This window comes from Carassius carassius, chromosome 38 (genome assembly GCF_963082965.1).
Source record: "Carassius carassius chromosome 38, fCarCar2.1, whole genome shotgun sequence".
NCBI lineage: Eukaryota > Metazoa > Chordata > Actinopteri > Cypriniformes > Cyprinidae > Carassius > Carassius carassius.
This window is the reverse complement of record NC_081792.1, coordinates 28321043-28335347: the sequence shown is the minus strand read 5'-3', so window position 1 is coordinate 28335347 and position 14305 is coordinate 28321043. Positions and strand designations below refer to the sequence as shown.

Genomic DNA, 14305 nt, shown 5'->3' with positions numbered 1-14305 from the left:
TGAACATGTCCACTCACACGGTAAAAAAACACGTCTCTCATCCAGCTGCCAGCACCGCATTACAGCGTGCAAGTTATTTCTTACTACTCAAAATATTGTGATGTTAATGCATTGCTAATGGAAATTTGTAATTCGAAATCCAACCGGAATCAAGCAGGAATCCTTTAAAAATCCAATAATATTTGTATAAACAATAGCAACCCTTCAGCATGTTTCTTAAAATGTAATTTCATCCTACGTGATTCGTATACTTAGAATTCACTTAGAATACTTAAATACATATATATTATTATTTAAATAATAAAAAAATAATGTAATATTTTAAATATATATATATAATTCGAATAATTAAAAATTAAAATAACTTTTTGACATAATTATAAATAAAGGAATATATGTAAAGAGTTATATAAAAATTATTTAATCACAAGATTGATCATGAATATAATTAAATTATGTGATTATTATCAAAATGTATAATAATTGTATTTAATTGCTATAAATCAAATTAAAACAATGAATATAGCTTTTTAATATACTTTTGGTATCTCCATACATATTGTTGTTTAGAAAATAATACAACATGTATGTGTTGATGATAATATAATATAATATAATATAATATAATATAATATAATATAATATAATATAATATAATATAATATAATATAATATAATATAATATAATATAATATAATATAATATAATATAATATAATATAATAGCAAAACGTCTCTCAAAGAATGTTGTTGGCCGAAGACCCGTATATTCAGCACGTTGGACAGCGCATGCTGGGTGCCCATGGGATTTGAAGTCATTTTCGAACGGCTGTGCGGTCACGGGATAGCATTTAGAACTACCAGTCCCATGATCCCTTGCGCGGCGCAGCTTTCCCTGAGTGTCGGTATCATCGGAAACGGGCCACAAGGCGTCGTAGTAACCAAGCCGAATGGCTTTCTAGAAACCAGAAATCATATTCTCCAAAATACTACGCCAATAACTCAACCCAATACGCCTTCACTCCCTCAATACTGCGCCGAGTTCGCGGTGGAAGGGATTAATCCACCAGAACCAGCTCGCTCGGCTCGTTGCTTTCGTGTGAGAGGGTTTTTGCGCCTCGGAGCCGGTTTCTGATGATTCGTTGAGGAATGGAAGAGTTTGTTTGAGGATCACCGGGAATCGAAAAGCTTAAGGCTGAAGTTGAACAGCATGAAGGCGTTTTTGGGGAAGGTCTGATCGTCAGCGCGATGCCGGGCGGTCGAGAAACCACTGAAATCGGGAGATTTTCTGAAATCCCGTGGGCGAACACGCCGGCTTCCGCCCTTTAGATAAGATTAAGAGCACGATGGCTTTGAGGTTCGTTTCCTGAAGTCTCTGCAGTCCTTTAAAGACGTCCAGACCTCAGTGTGCTGAAGGTGTCCGGCTTGCACGAGGTTGTCGTAAACCCATTTTAACCGATATCAACTGCTAGAGTTGTTTTTAACTATAATGCACAGATTAAGCATGCTTTCAAAGGCTTTTATACTCTAAAAACTCATGTAGTTGTTGGTAGGTGTGACCAAATATTCTGCAATCACTCCTGACTCTATCTTTGATTGCATTCCCTTTAATCTGGATCCAAATAGCTTATCAGCGTTTTCCCAACATTGTTGCCTGATTGCTTCATCATGGCACCCGTTGGGATCTTCAAACACCCTTCTCTGTACAGGTGACCCAGCTTGTGTTCCAGTTATGGTGCATGGATGAACTTCAAGAGGGCGTTGAATGGTGGCAGTGATCAAAGATCTGAACTGGTGTCTGAAAGGCTGTAGATTGCAACCCTACGAGAGGATAACCATCACCATTGTGTCTTAGACCTCGACAGAGCCCGCCACTGTAGAAAGACCACTGATAGTTGGCTAAATGACATTTTTGTGAATGCTAGACAGTTACAGATCCTGAGAGCATGGCGGATAAGACGGCTCCCGGCTGTCAGCTGAGACTGGAGTGGATTCATGGATACAGAGGACATCAGTGCAGGAATAACCTGTACTACACTGCCGGGAAGGAGATCGTGTACTTCGTGGCTGGAGTCGGAGTGGTTTACAACACCAGAGAACACACACAGAAGTTTTACTTGGGACACAACGACGACATCATTAGGTATGAAGATGCTCTTTATATCAAAAATCACAAATTTATCAAGGCATTATCATGATAATGCCATTGCAATCTTTTAAGTATCATCACTTAATAAGGCAATCATTCAGTGCACGGTATTTATCAAAGTACCATTGGTTTATTTTGGAATATTATGTACCATGATGAAGCCATGTTTTTAGGACTTATACCATTGAAAATACCATTAAAATTGCACTAGGTCTGATGTAAGTACCATGGTAATCATTTAGTACCGCTGTAAGTGACAAAGTACAATGATAACACCATGGTTTTTAATATGTACCATGGTAATATGACGTTACTTATAATTTTTTTGGGACAAATGCAATGGCAAAATATGTTTTTCTGTCCGTGTGCATTGGTTATAGCACTTTTGTTTTGCATATTTATCATTGTAAAGCCATGGTATTGTTTTAAAAATTACAAGGTATCATAAATATAATGGTAAATTAAAATGACAATCATTCAGAATCATTGTATGTAACAAAATACCATGATAATACCATGTTTTCTAACAGGTACCATGATAATTTCATGGTATTTCTTTGAGAAGCATGATATCGCAATATTTTGGACAAGCACTATGGCAAAACCATTGGTGATACCATGTTTTTAAAAAAAAAATTTATGGCAATGCCATTGTATTTTTTATTTTTTTTTTAAAGCATGAAATTTAATGCAAATACCTTGTAAATTAATATATCAGCACCAATCATGATAAAAAAATACCATGATAATACCATGCTTTCTAATATATATATATATATATACATTATATTATACATTATAAAGTCATGGTATTTCTTGGACATTTACCATGCTAATTCCATCGTGTTCTTTTAAATGCCACAGCATTTAATGCATATACCATGGTAAATTAATATATCAATCAGCACCAATTATTACCATGATAATATCATATTGGAATATATATCCATAGCGATGTTAAATTTCATGGATTATGGTACTAACATCTGTTTTTTCGATATTTACCATGGAAATGTAACATTTTCCTGGACAAGTACCACAGTGATTACTGGTATTTGTACTCTTATTATAGAATTTCAATGGTAATGTTTAAAATAGAGTACCAGATTAATACCATGGTATTTGAATAATCATTGATGGTATATTATATATCATTATACCATGACTGCACTATCATACGATAGAGTGTTTGTTTCCCGTGTTGTGTTGACAGTAGGTGTTCCTCTCTGATAAAGCGGTTTGTGTCCGAGACACCTGATGCTATCTGAACGTTGGCACCCCTTTCAATCCGCACATTTATCAGACCGTCGTCTCCCGGACGGATCAATGCGCCAATGCTTTACAATCTCATACTGATTCAGGAATGAAATGGGGTTGATATGCCGAGATGGCAGCAGGATGACAGTAATAGAGGGCAGCCCTTGTGTAAAAAGCCTTTTCATGTTCTGCAGAGCTATACGGTTTTTGTCCTGAAGGGAGGATACAGTGAGGAAGTGACCGCGTTTTTTCCCTCTCTTTCGCCTCCAGGTGAACTCCTATAAAAGAGCACACTTTTTTTTCTAGCAGCGCACAAAACATATTTAACTTAAACGAATAAACTTAATGTGATGCATATTTGTTAGTCATGCATAAATTAAATAAGTCAGATTTCTGTAATGCACTGTAAAATAAATAATTCAAATTAAAAAACAAATATAGTTGTATGTTTTACAAAGAAATACTGTTTTTTTATACTTCAGAATTTCATGTTTTATTCAGGATTCAGGATTTTATACTTGCCATTTCTTTGTAATTAATTGTGAAACTCACAAGTAATTTCTGAGTGAAAATTGTTTCTAAACCAATTTTTTTTACTTTGTTTTTATATTTATCAATAAATAAAAAAAAAATTCAATCTCTTACATTTTAACTAAAAAATAATGCTTTTTGCAAAGTTATCCAGATTTGAACCATGTTAATAGATTTTAATTTAATAAATGTAATTGTTTTCACAATGAACAGATTCATGCTGATTCTAAGCAATTGGAATAGATGCATTTTGAAAATCATTTTATAATTTAAATAATCAAATAGATGTGTATAATCAACTATGCCATGTTTTTATATGTTTATTATCACATACAGTTTATTTGTTTGTATGAGATGCACATAGATGCATGCAATTAAATAACAAACTATACTACGTTTATTTAGTTTGTTAATTTATTAATTAATTTACATAACATTAAGTTTATAAGTTTCTCTATAGTAAATGCATGCATATGCATATAAATAATAATATACTATTCCCTTTTTTCATTTATTTAGTTTTAGTTTATTTATTTATTTATTTGCATAACATTAAGTTTATTAGTTTGTTTATAGTCCAAAATGCATGTGTATTTTATATCTAATTCAAATGCATAATAAATGTAATAATAATTTATCTCAGTGAGCGTGAAAGATGTATTTTGTATTGATCATAAACTGAAAAATAATTCAAAATTATGGTGTTTACTTTGCATCTAGCGTTTTAGTCGTGTTTGCATGAACATTTGTTATGTGGACTGAGTTGTGACAGAAAGCCAAGCAGATTTAACAATATTTAGTCCCGTTTACATTTTCTCAAATGTGGCCGGCTCTGTTTGTGCCCGAGGGTGGGATGCTATTCTTGTCATCCGATTCCATTCGCAGCAATTATCATCTTGCCCAGATCCTCAACAGACTGATTGCTCTGATACAACTATCATGTCTGTTTATAATGAAGTTTAATTGCTTGGTCAGAGTTAGAGCACAGGTTACATTCTGTGAATCAAGAGTCACAGGATATGTGCTAAATTATGGGATGCCGTGGTGTCTTGTTTTAGGCTGAGCCAGCAGATGATGGATTTGGTAATTAGTGCTAATTGTCTAAAAGAGTCCCATCACCTCGTTTAGCAGGTCTCTCTGTAATGTGCATCTATAAACGGAAACCACGAGACAGCGTTTGTGTTATTGCAGTAATTGTGTATTTTATGTTTATGGAAACTCTGAGATTCAGTGTTGTTGGCTTTTGCCAGAGTGTATTATATTAGAAACACACTAGTTCATCTCGCTGCCTGAGGGGAACTTTGCTATTGAAAGTCATGTTAAAAGTACTATGCAGCAGTAATGTGCTTTTACTGCGGTGAAGTGCAACATCGAATTAACTCAGGTAAGCCTGATGTTCATGCAACAATTATTTAAGGTGTTTAAGTCAACTTTCACTAATACTAGTGCTCATAGTGATTTGTACACTAATAATTAAACTCATCCTGCACTGAATCATGTGTCTTGTTAAGGAGAGAGATCCATTTAGGTAGCAACTTTATCTTTTGAGTGATTGCCTGTGCAAATGCTAGCTATTTCTTTTTGGTTGCCAAGGTGGTTCAATACTGTTGCTAAGGTGATCTGAGTATGCTAGGTGTTTACTAGATGTTTTGCGGTTATTATGTGTATCAAATAGTGTGAGATGAGATACATACAGATAATTTGATGAGAAATTATTTAGTTTATATTGAGATATCTGACTTTGATTAGACTTTGGTATCTTGAGCAAATCTGAGCACTGTTTGAGAATGTGTTTCTTGTTAACTAAAATGAAAACTATTAATTGATATAAAGCTAAAAGTATAGTAAGTGTGTGTGTGTGTGTGTGTGTGTGTGTTTATATATATATATATATACACACACACACACTGTATACACACTAGTGTGTAAATACTACTATAATAGCACTAGTATATACTGATGTTTCCAGTATTGGACTTTTGTTATTGAAAATGAAAAAATAAACAAATAAAAAAATACAAAGCGAATTCAAAGTATTTCTAAATGCTATAATAGTATAAATAATACTAAAATATCACTGGTTTAAGACAAGCCATTTAACTTCCCTAATGGGAAGTATAAACAAGACATTGCAAAAATGTTCTATCTATAAAGAATTTATTGGACGGTAAAAAGGTGGTTTTGTTGGAATTAATGTGTATAAAAAAATGGGTCAGTTTTCATTTCATTTTGACTTTATACAACAATGTAAATTTGATCTTCATTTAATCTCGTTACTGTCTAGAAGAAACAATTAAGATATTAAACCGGTCACATTAGTGATTTTTCCATTCTGCGGGTTGTTACTTGCACATATGTGCTGCAAACACATACACACACACACACACATAATGTACCTGTAGCTCATAACAGCATTGGCACATGTTTCAGCTGCTGGCTTGTTTCATGCTAGTGGACATGGATAGACTTTGATCATTCTGCAAGATCTCTGAACACACACACACACACACACACACACACACACACACACTGAGGGTGTTTTGCCTTGGTAAATCTGCCTTTGATCTGTGTTTGAGAGGAAACTCCTGCCCGCTGCTCCTGATGGCAGGCGATGAGGATGCTAATATCAGCGCTCTAATGGGACTGAAGTGAATGTCACTCACTCTCTTACAGTAAATCACTGTGGCACTGCATTCCCCATCTGCTGTAATGACACCATTATCATGCATTAGATTTAGTAAAGCAATAAACATGGTAAAGCTGTGTTTTTAGCAGTATTGTTGTTGTTCACTAAAACGAAAAAAAGTCTATTTAGGTAATAATATAAAATAAAACAAATTTTAGATGGAAAAACTAACCCACAAAAAATAAATAATAATAAATAAATAAATAAATAAAACAATCAAAACATTCAAAACAAAAATTCTAAATGCTGCCTTAGAATTACTAAAACTAAAATCGAAAAAAAGTTTATATATTCTTATAATACAATTTTATTATAAAACTGAAATAAAAAAACACAATAAAAATAACTTTTGTAAAAATAGAAGCTATATATAAATTTTATATAAAAAAGACAGAAATGTTACTTTGGTAACTGAATTAAATTATTCTAAGTTCAGGTTCTATAATGACTAAAATGAAATAAAAATAACTTGTACAAATTATTAAAAAGTCATTTTTATTTTTAAAAAGTTGGAAATGTTAGAAATGTTTCCTTGGCAACTAAATTAACTAAATGAGATTAAATTGATTTCTCACAACTTATTTTGTTAAATGTTTTTGTTAAATGTACTCTACTCAACTCTTCTCTGCTCTTGTCTTCTCTACTCTACTCTACTTTACTCTTCTCTGCTCTTCTCTACTCTACTCTACTCCACTCTTCTCTTCTCTTCTCTTCTCTTCTCTTCTCTTCTCTTCTCTTCTCTTCTCTTCTCTTCTCTTCTCTTCTCTAATATACTCTACTCTACTCTACTCTGCTCTTCTCTACTCTGCTCTTCTCTACTCTACTCTACTCTGCTCTTCTCTGCTCTTCTCTACTCTACTCTACTCTTCTCTTTTCTCTACTCTTTTCTTCTCTGCTCTTCTCTACTGTACTCTACTCTTTTCTACACTACTCTACTCTACTTATCTCTTCTCTATTCTACTCTACTCTTCTCTATTCTACTTTACTCTTTGTTACTCAACTATACTCTACTCTATTTATCTCTTCTCTATACTACTCTACTCTACTTATCTCTTCTCTATTCTACTCTACTCTTTTCTTTTCTCTACTCTTCTCTACTCTACTCTTTTCTCTACTCTGCTCTTCTCTGCTCTGCTCTTCTCTTCTCTACTCTACTCTACTCTACTCTACTCTACTCTGCTCTTCTCTGCTATTCTCTTCTTTACTCTACTCTGCTCTGCTCTTCTTTGCTCTTCTCTTCTCTTCTCTACTGTACTCTACTCTTCTCTACAATACTCTTCTCTACTCCACTTATCTCTTCTCTATTCTACTCTACTCTTTATTACTCAACTATACTCTACTCTATTTATATCTTCTCTATTCTACTCGTCTCTTTTCTCTACTCTTCTACTCTACTCTACTATTCTCTACTCTACTTATCTCTTCTCTATTCTACTCTACTCATTATTACTCAACTATACTCTACTCTTTTTATCTCTTCTCTATTCTACTCTTCTCTACTCATCTCTTCTCTATTCTACTCTTCTCTTTTCTCTACTCTTCTACTCTACTCTATTCTTCTCTGCTCTTCTCTTCTCTTCTGTACTCTACTCTACTCTAATCTACTCTACTCTACTCTTTTCTCTACTCTGCTCTTCTATATTCTACTCTACTCTTCTCTGCTCTGCTCTTCTCTTCTCTACTCTACTTATCTCTTCTCTTCTCTAAACTACTCTTCTATACTCTACTTATCTCTTCTCTATTCTTTACTCTCTTCTTTACTCTACTCTGCTCTTCTCTACTCTACTGTGCTCTACTTATCTCTTCTCTACACTACTCTTCTCTACTCTACTTATCTCTTCTCTATTCTACTCTACTCTTCTCTACTCTTCTCTACTATTCTCTACTCTACCTATCTCTTCTCTCCTCTACTCTTTTTTTACTCTACTCTACTATACTTTACTCTATTTATCTCTTCTCTATTCTACTCTACTCTTCTCTGCTCTTCTCTTCTCTACTCTACTCTTTTCTTCTCTACTCTACCTATCTCTTCTCTACTCTACTCTTTTTTTTACTCTACTCTACTATACTTTACTCTATTTATCTCTTCTCTATTCTAATCTGCTCTACTCTACTTATCTCTTCTCTATTCTACTCTACTCTTCTCTACTCTTCTCTACTATTCTCTACTCTACTCTACCTATCTCTTCTCTTCTCTACTCTTTTTTTACTCTACTCTACTATACTTTACTATATTTATCTCTTCTCTATTCTACTCTACTCTTCTCTGCTCTTCTCTACTCTTCTCTTCTCCTTCTCTTCTCTTCTCTTCTCTTCTCTACTCTACCTATCTCTTCTCTACTCTTCTCTTTTTTTTACTCTACTCTACTATACTGTCACAGTGTCTGGGTTGTGTTCCCTGGGGTTCCACTAGGTGTCCTCAGTTCCCACGGTGTTTATCATATTATCACTTCCTGTCTCCTTATTTGGTCACCTTCCTCCTTGTTTAGTTAATTGATTGTTCCCCACCTGTCTCCTGTTTCCCCATTATCCTTTTGTGTATATAACCCGGTCTGTCTTAGTATGTGTGACGGAGTCGTTGTTTAATTCATGTCCGTCATCTTGTCGTGCTCTTGCCTTGTGTCCTTGTTTGTTTATGTTTGGTTTGGTATCGACCTCTGCCTGGACTGTTTACCCTTTTGGATTGCCCTTAATAAAAGACTTACTCGCAATTGGTTCTATCTCCGTGCCTCATTGGATCCCTGCCGTGACATATACTTTACTCTATTTATCTCTTCTCTATTCTAATCTTCTCTACTCTACTTATGTCTTCTCTATTCTACTCTACTCTTCTCTTTTCTCTACTCTGCTCTACTCTACTCTACTTATCTCTTCTCTACTCTACTGTTCTCTGCTCTGCTCTACTCTACTCTACCTATCTCTTCTCTACTCTTCTCTGCTCTTCTCTTCTCTACTTCTCTAATCTGCTGCACTCTACTCTACTCTACTTATCTCTTCTCTGTTCTTCTCTACTCTTCTCTACTCTAAAAGTGTGACTGCATCATATAATAATTGATTTTAATAATCGATCTTGCAGAATGATCAAAGTCTCTCCATGTCCACTAGCAATAATCGTCTGGCTGACTATGTCTTGTATTAATTTTTCTGAAAAATCTTGTCATATGTGCACAAACTGATAGTCACCACTTATAAGCTACTACTAAATATTGTAGAAACATAATTTTTCTGTAAAGTTGCTTTGTAATGATTTGTATCGTAAAAGGCGCTATACAAATACATTTGAATTGAATTGAATCTACTCTACCTATCTCCTCTCTACTCTACTGTTTTTTTACTCAACTATACTTTACTCTATCTCTTCTCTATTCTACTCTGATCTTCTCTTCTCTACTCTACTTATCTCTACTCTACTCATCTCCTCTCTATTCTATTCTACTCTTCTCTACTCTACTCAATTCTGCTCTGCTCTGCTCTACTCTACTCTACTCTACTCTACTCTACTTATCTCTACTCTTTTCTACACTACTCTTCTCTTCTCTACTTATCTCTTCTCTACTCTTCTCTACTCTACTCTACTTATCTCTTCTCTATTCTATTCTACTCTTCTCTACTCTACTCAATCCTGCTCTTCTCTTCTCTTCTCTTCTCTTCTCTACTCTACTCTACTCTACTCTACTCTGTATTTCTTTCTTTGTAACTTACAGCGTGTGTCTCTTCTGTCCTCAGTCTAGCACTGCATCCTGATAAGATCCAGGTGGCCACGGGTCAGGTTGGGAAGGATCCGTATATCTGTGTGTGGGACTCGTATGCAATGACCACCGTGTCCATCCTGAGAGACGTTCACACTCACGGTGTGGCCTGTCTAGCCTTCGATGCCGACGGCCAGGTGAGTCCTATGATTCCTCAGTCAGTATAATGACTTCCTGCACGGCTCTCTTTTTGTTTTGACCATTGTTTTTATGTGAAAAAAACACCTAAACGTTCATTTTTGGTTGAACTATCCATGATACATATTGTTGCATTTTTGTATTGCGATTATATTTTGACACAATATATTGTTACACCCCTAATATTTAGTAAGTTGTTATTTTTGTATCATTGAGATACTAGTATGTTTTATTAATGTTTTAACATTAATTAACATGAATGTTTTAGTTTGTTATGTCTATAATATAATATAATATAATATAATATAATTAAAATTAAATCATTGTCATACTGTATTTCGTTGCCTTGTGCCCACATGTGCAATGACAATAAAGTTTAATCTAATCTAATCTAATCTAATCTAATCTAATCTAATTATTCCAGAACTAAATTAAAATAAGAAATGTTGCCTTGGCAACTAGCTGAAATAAAGTAAAAAAAAATATATATACATTTTATTTTATTTAAGTTCATGTTTATTTCTTGTAATGATATAGTTTTTTTAAGGTTTTAATTTTAGTTTTTAATTTTACCCTGAGTAATAGTTTTATTTAAACTGAATTTTCTTCATTTGTGTTTGTAAATGCTTCCATCTAACTACTTATTTTCTCCTGTCTTGTGATTCTGAACATTCAGCGTTTATCGTCTGTGGGACTTGATGCTAAAAACACGGTGTGTGTGTGGGACTGGAAAAAGGGGCGTGTCTTAGCCACCGCCACGGGACATTCTGATAGGGTAAGAACAGAACGCACTGTTTCTCATTACCGAGAGTTAATTACATCAGAACTGCAGAGTCCAGCATTTAATTCATAATGCCAGAAAGATTTGGAAAACACAGAAGAAGCCCATCCGGTCCTCACATGGTAGGACTGTTTCCATTGCAACAGATGCTACAACTCGATGTGAATGAATAACCGTTAAGAGCGTTATGAATAAGGTATTGTGCAATGCTACAATACAGAGGAGATTTTCAATGCATAAGTTGTGTGTTACACACACACACACACTCAGTGTCGAGGGAGTCACAGCAGAGATGACAGAGCTGCTTAGTGAAGAACCACAGGCACCAGAAGACTCCCTACGGTGTCATTAAAACCCTGCTGCTCTTCCTGTCTCCCAATGTGTCTCTCTTCTGTTCCAGCTCAACAACTTCACTGCAGATGAAATTTAGAGTTTATATCTTTTCCAATTTATATTCTTGCATTACAAGCTTTTTCCAAAGTGACTTGCAATGTGTTCAAAGTATATACTTTATAAATTTAAAGAAACGTTAGGCCTATAAAAAGAATTCAGACTCATTACTAGTGACATGATCTACTGTTTAAGCAACAGTAAATATTGCTGTATGAAATGTTTATTTGCAGATAATGCATACAAATAATGTTTAGCAAGCATGACTATAATAACAACAACAAATAAATAAAAAAGGCTTATATTACACTTAGTAATAGTACTAATATAATCAAAAATAAAAGCCATGTTGGAATATTAAAAATCACACAACACACTGAATTTTAGAAAAAGTTTGCAAAGTGGAAGTGGAAAATATAAAAATACAAATTTTTCATTTCAAATTTTAATTCTTGATTTAAATATTAATTGTAAAAAACTGCATTCGTTTCTTAATTATACTAATTACACTGCTGATTTGATCCTAGTTTTATGATGCGGAGTTTGAAATCAGCAAGAAATAGTTTCGATCATGCATTGTTCCCCCTCTTTTTTCAAATTATTTATGTATTTATCACTTTTAAAGCATAAATTTATAATTTGTACACAAAATTACAAAAGCTGTAAAATATCAAAAGTTTTGGTTTTAAAATTTAACATTTATCTTGCAGTCTGCAAAGCAGTGAAAATCGGGATTATGCACAAAATAATGTCTTCAGAATCATTCAGGAATCGTGTCTTTGTGTTGTTTTTCTGCTGATTGAGGGATAATACGTGACTTCAGCTTACAAATGGTTGCTGAAAGCAAAAATGCTACGAAATGCATTGTGAAAGTATGCATGTTTGAGCAAAACAAACGTTATTTTTGGAATCAGTACCTCAAAATTAGTAAGAACCAAGTATTGGATTTTTTGCATTATAATTTCCATTTTATTGTGCATTGTGTATAATTTTAGAGAGTTGTGATTAATTCGGTGTAATTGGTTTTGGTGCTAGATGTTGAGGAGGTGTTGACATGGTTATTCCACCTGTTTGTGCTGCGTTACAGATCTTTGATATTTCCTGGGACCCGTTTCTGCCGCACAGGCTGGTGAGCTGCGGAGTCAAGCACATTAAAGTGAGTCAAACCCCTGAGACAAGGTTCATTTAAACCCACACTCAGAAACACGTAAAACATGCCACAAATTATACCTCCTTTCCCTTGTTGTTATTACTGCATTTTAATGCATTTTCATAGAAAAATATCATCCAAAGTTCAAATGTAAATGCATAGATTTCGAGCTCTAAAAAGAAAGCTTATGCATGCACAATATTTTAAGTTTGCTAATGCTAAAGATTTGCATGAGCAAAGGAGTTGATCTTCAGGTTTTCTCATTTGTCTCACAGTTTTGGGCATTATGTGGCAATGCATTGACGCCAAAACGAGGGATTTTCGGAAAGACGGGGGACCTGCAAACCATCCTGTGCTTGGCTGCAGCGAAAGATGAAGTGACGTATTCGGGAGCTCTTAACGGAGATATTTACGTTTGGAAGGGACTCAACCTGACACGAACGATACAGGTGGCACACGGAGTGAGTGAAGCTCATCACACTTCCCACACCATCACTTGTACACCTCAGCTGTGCGCTATAGCATCTCCGTTAAAGGACATCTGAAGTTACAATGCAACCCATTTGTATTCAGATATTCAATGGATTGGCCATTTGTTTCATGCATTTATAACACTAGTGCATATATCACGTGGTGGCATATGTGCTCTTTTGCACATGCATTTGTAAACTCTCTCTGTGCGCACAGGCAGGGATCTTCAGCATGCATTCATGTGAGGAAGGCTTCGCCACCGGTGGGCGGGATGGCTGTGTAAGGCTGTGGGACGTGGATTTCAAACCCATTACCAAGATTGACCTCAGGGAGGCAGAACAAGGTTATAAAGGTAAAACATTACAGCTGGCTTTAAAGCTAACAGGATTTTTCCCGCCCTTTTGAAATAGAGTTTAATATACTTTGTGACATACTCAAACATTTACAACACAACGCTTCTATTTCATTAACACTTGACCATTCACATTTACACGTCAAGTAACTATTTATTATACAGCAATCTGACCAATTGTGAATTACATTGGTTTGCACTCATTCTGTTACAAGGGTGCAGAGTTTAGAAGAGACGCTATGACATGTCCCTACCAATATTCAGCCACTTCTAAATTGTCCCTAGCGATAATTTTGATCAAACAATTAAATGTCTGCTGTTATGTTCCCATCAATCCCAAAACCATCACTGACCATGTTTCAAAAGTAAATTGCATCGGTCTTGATCCATTGCATTGATTTTAAACACAATACAGGATCAATAAAACAGAAGACACAACACGGCCTGCGCTTATATCACACGAGTGACAGTGTTTTCAGCAGATGTAAGTCTTGTAGCAAACAAGCTGTCAGCACTTTCACAGGAGAAGACTGTCAGATAATTCAGAGATCTCAGTATGAACTCAAACATTTCTCATTAAGTGCTCTGAGCTGCTCTCCACACTCATGTTTTAGTTCTGTAGTATTACTGGATGAAGACACTGGGTTTGTTT

The 14305-nt window shown here is 34.8% G+C and overlaps 1 protein-coding gene across 3 annotated transcripts in view; it reads left to right on the top strand.

The window, feature by feature from the left end:
- Window positions 1-921: 921 nt before the first annotated feature.
- LOC132119718 (echinoderm microtubule-associated protein-like 6) overlaps window positions 922-14305 on the top strand; it is a 63257-nt gene continuing 49873 nt past the window's right edge. For all 3 annotated transcript variants that reach the window (XM_059529913.1, XM_059529912.1, XM_059529914.1), the window contains exons 1-7: window positions 922-1807; window positions 1929-2142; window positions 10349-10508; window positions 11186-11284; window positions 12768-12836; window positions 13106-13291; window positions 13518-13653. In XM_059529913.1, coding sequence (XP_059385896.1) covers window positions 1765-1807; window positions 1929-2142; window positions 10349-10508; window positions 11186-11284; window positions 12768-12836; window positions 13106-13291; window positions 13518-13653 — 907 coding nt within the window. In that variant the 5' untranslated portion in view covers window positions 922-1764. The remainder of the gene's footprint in view (window positions 1808-1928; window positions 2143-10348; window positions 10509-11185; window positions 11285-12767; window positions 12837-13105; window positions 13292-13517; window positions 13654-14305) is intronic.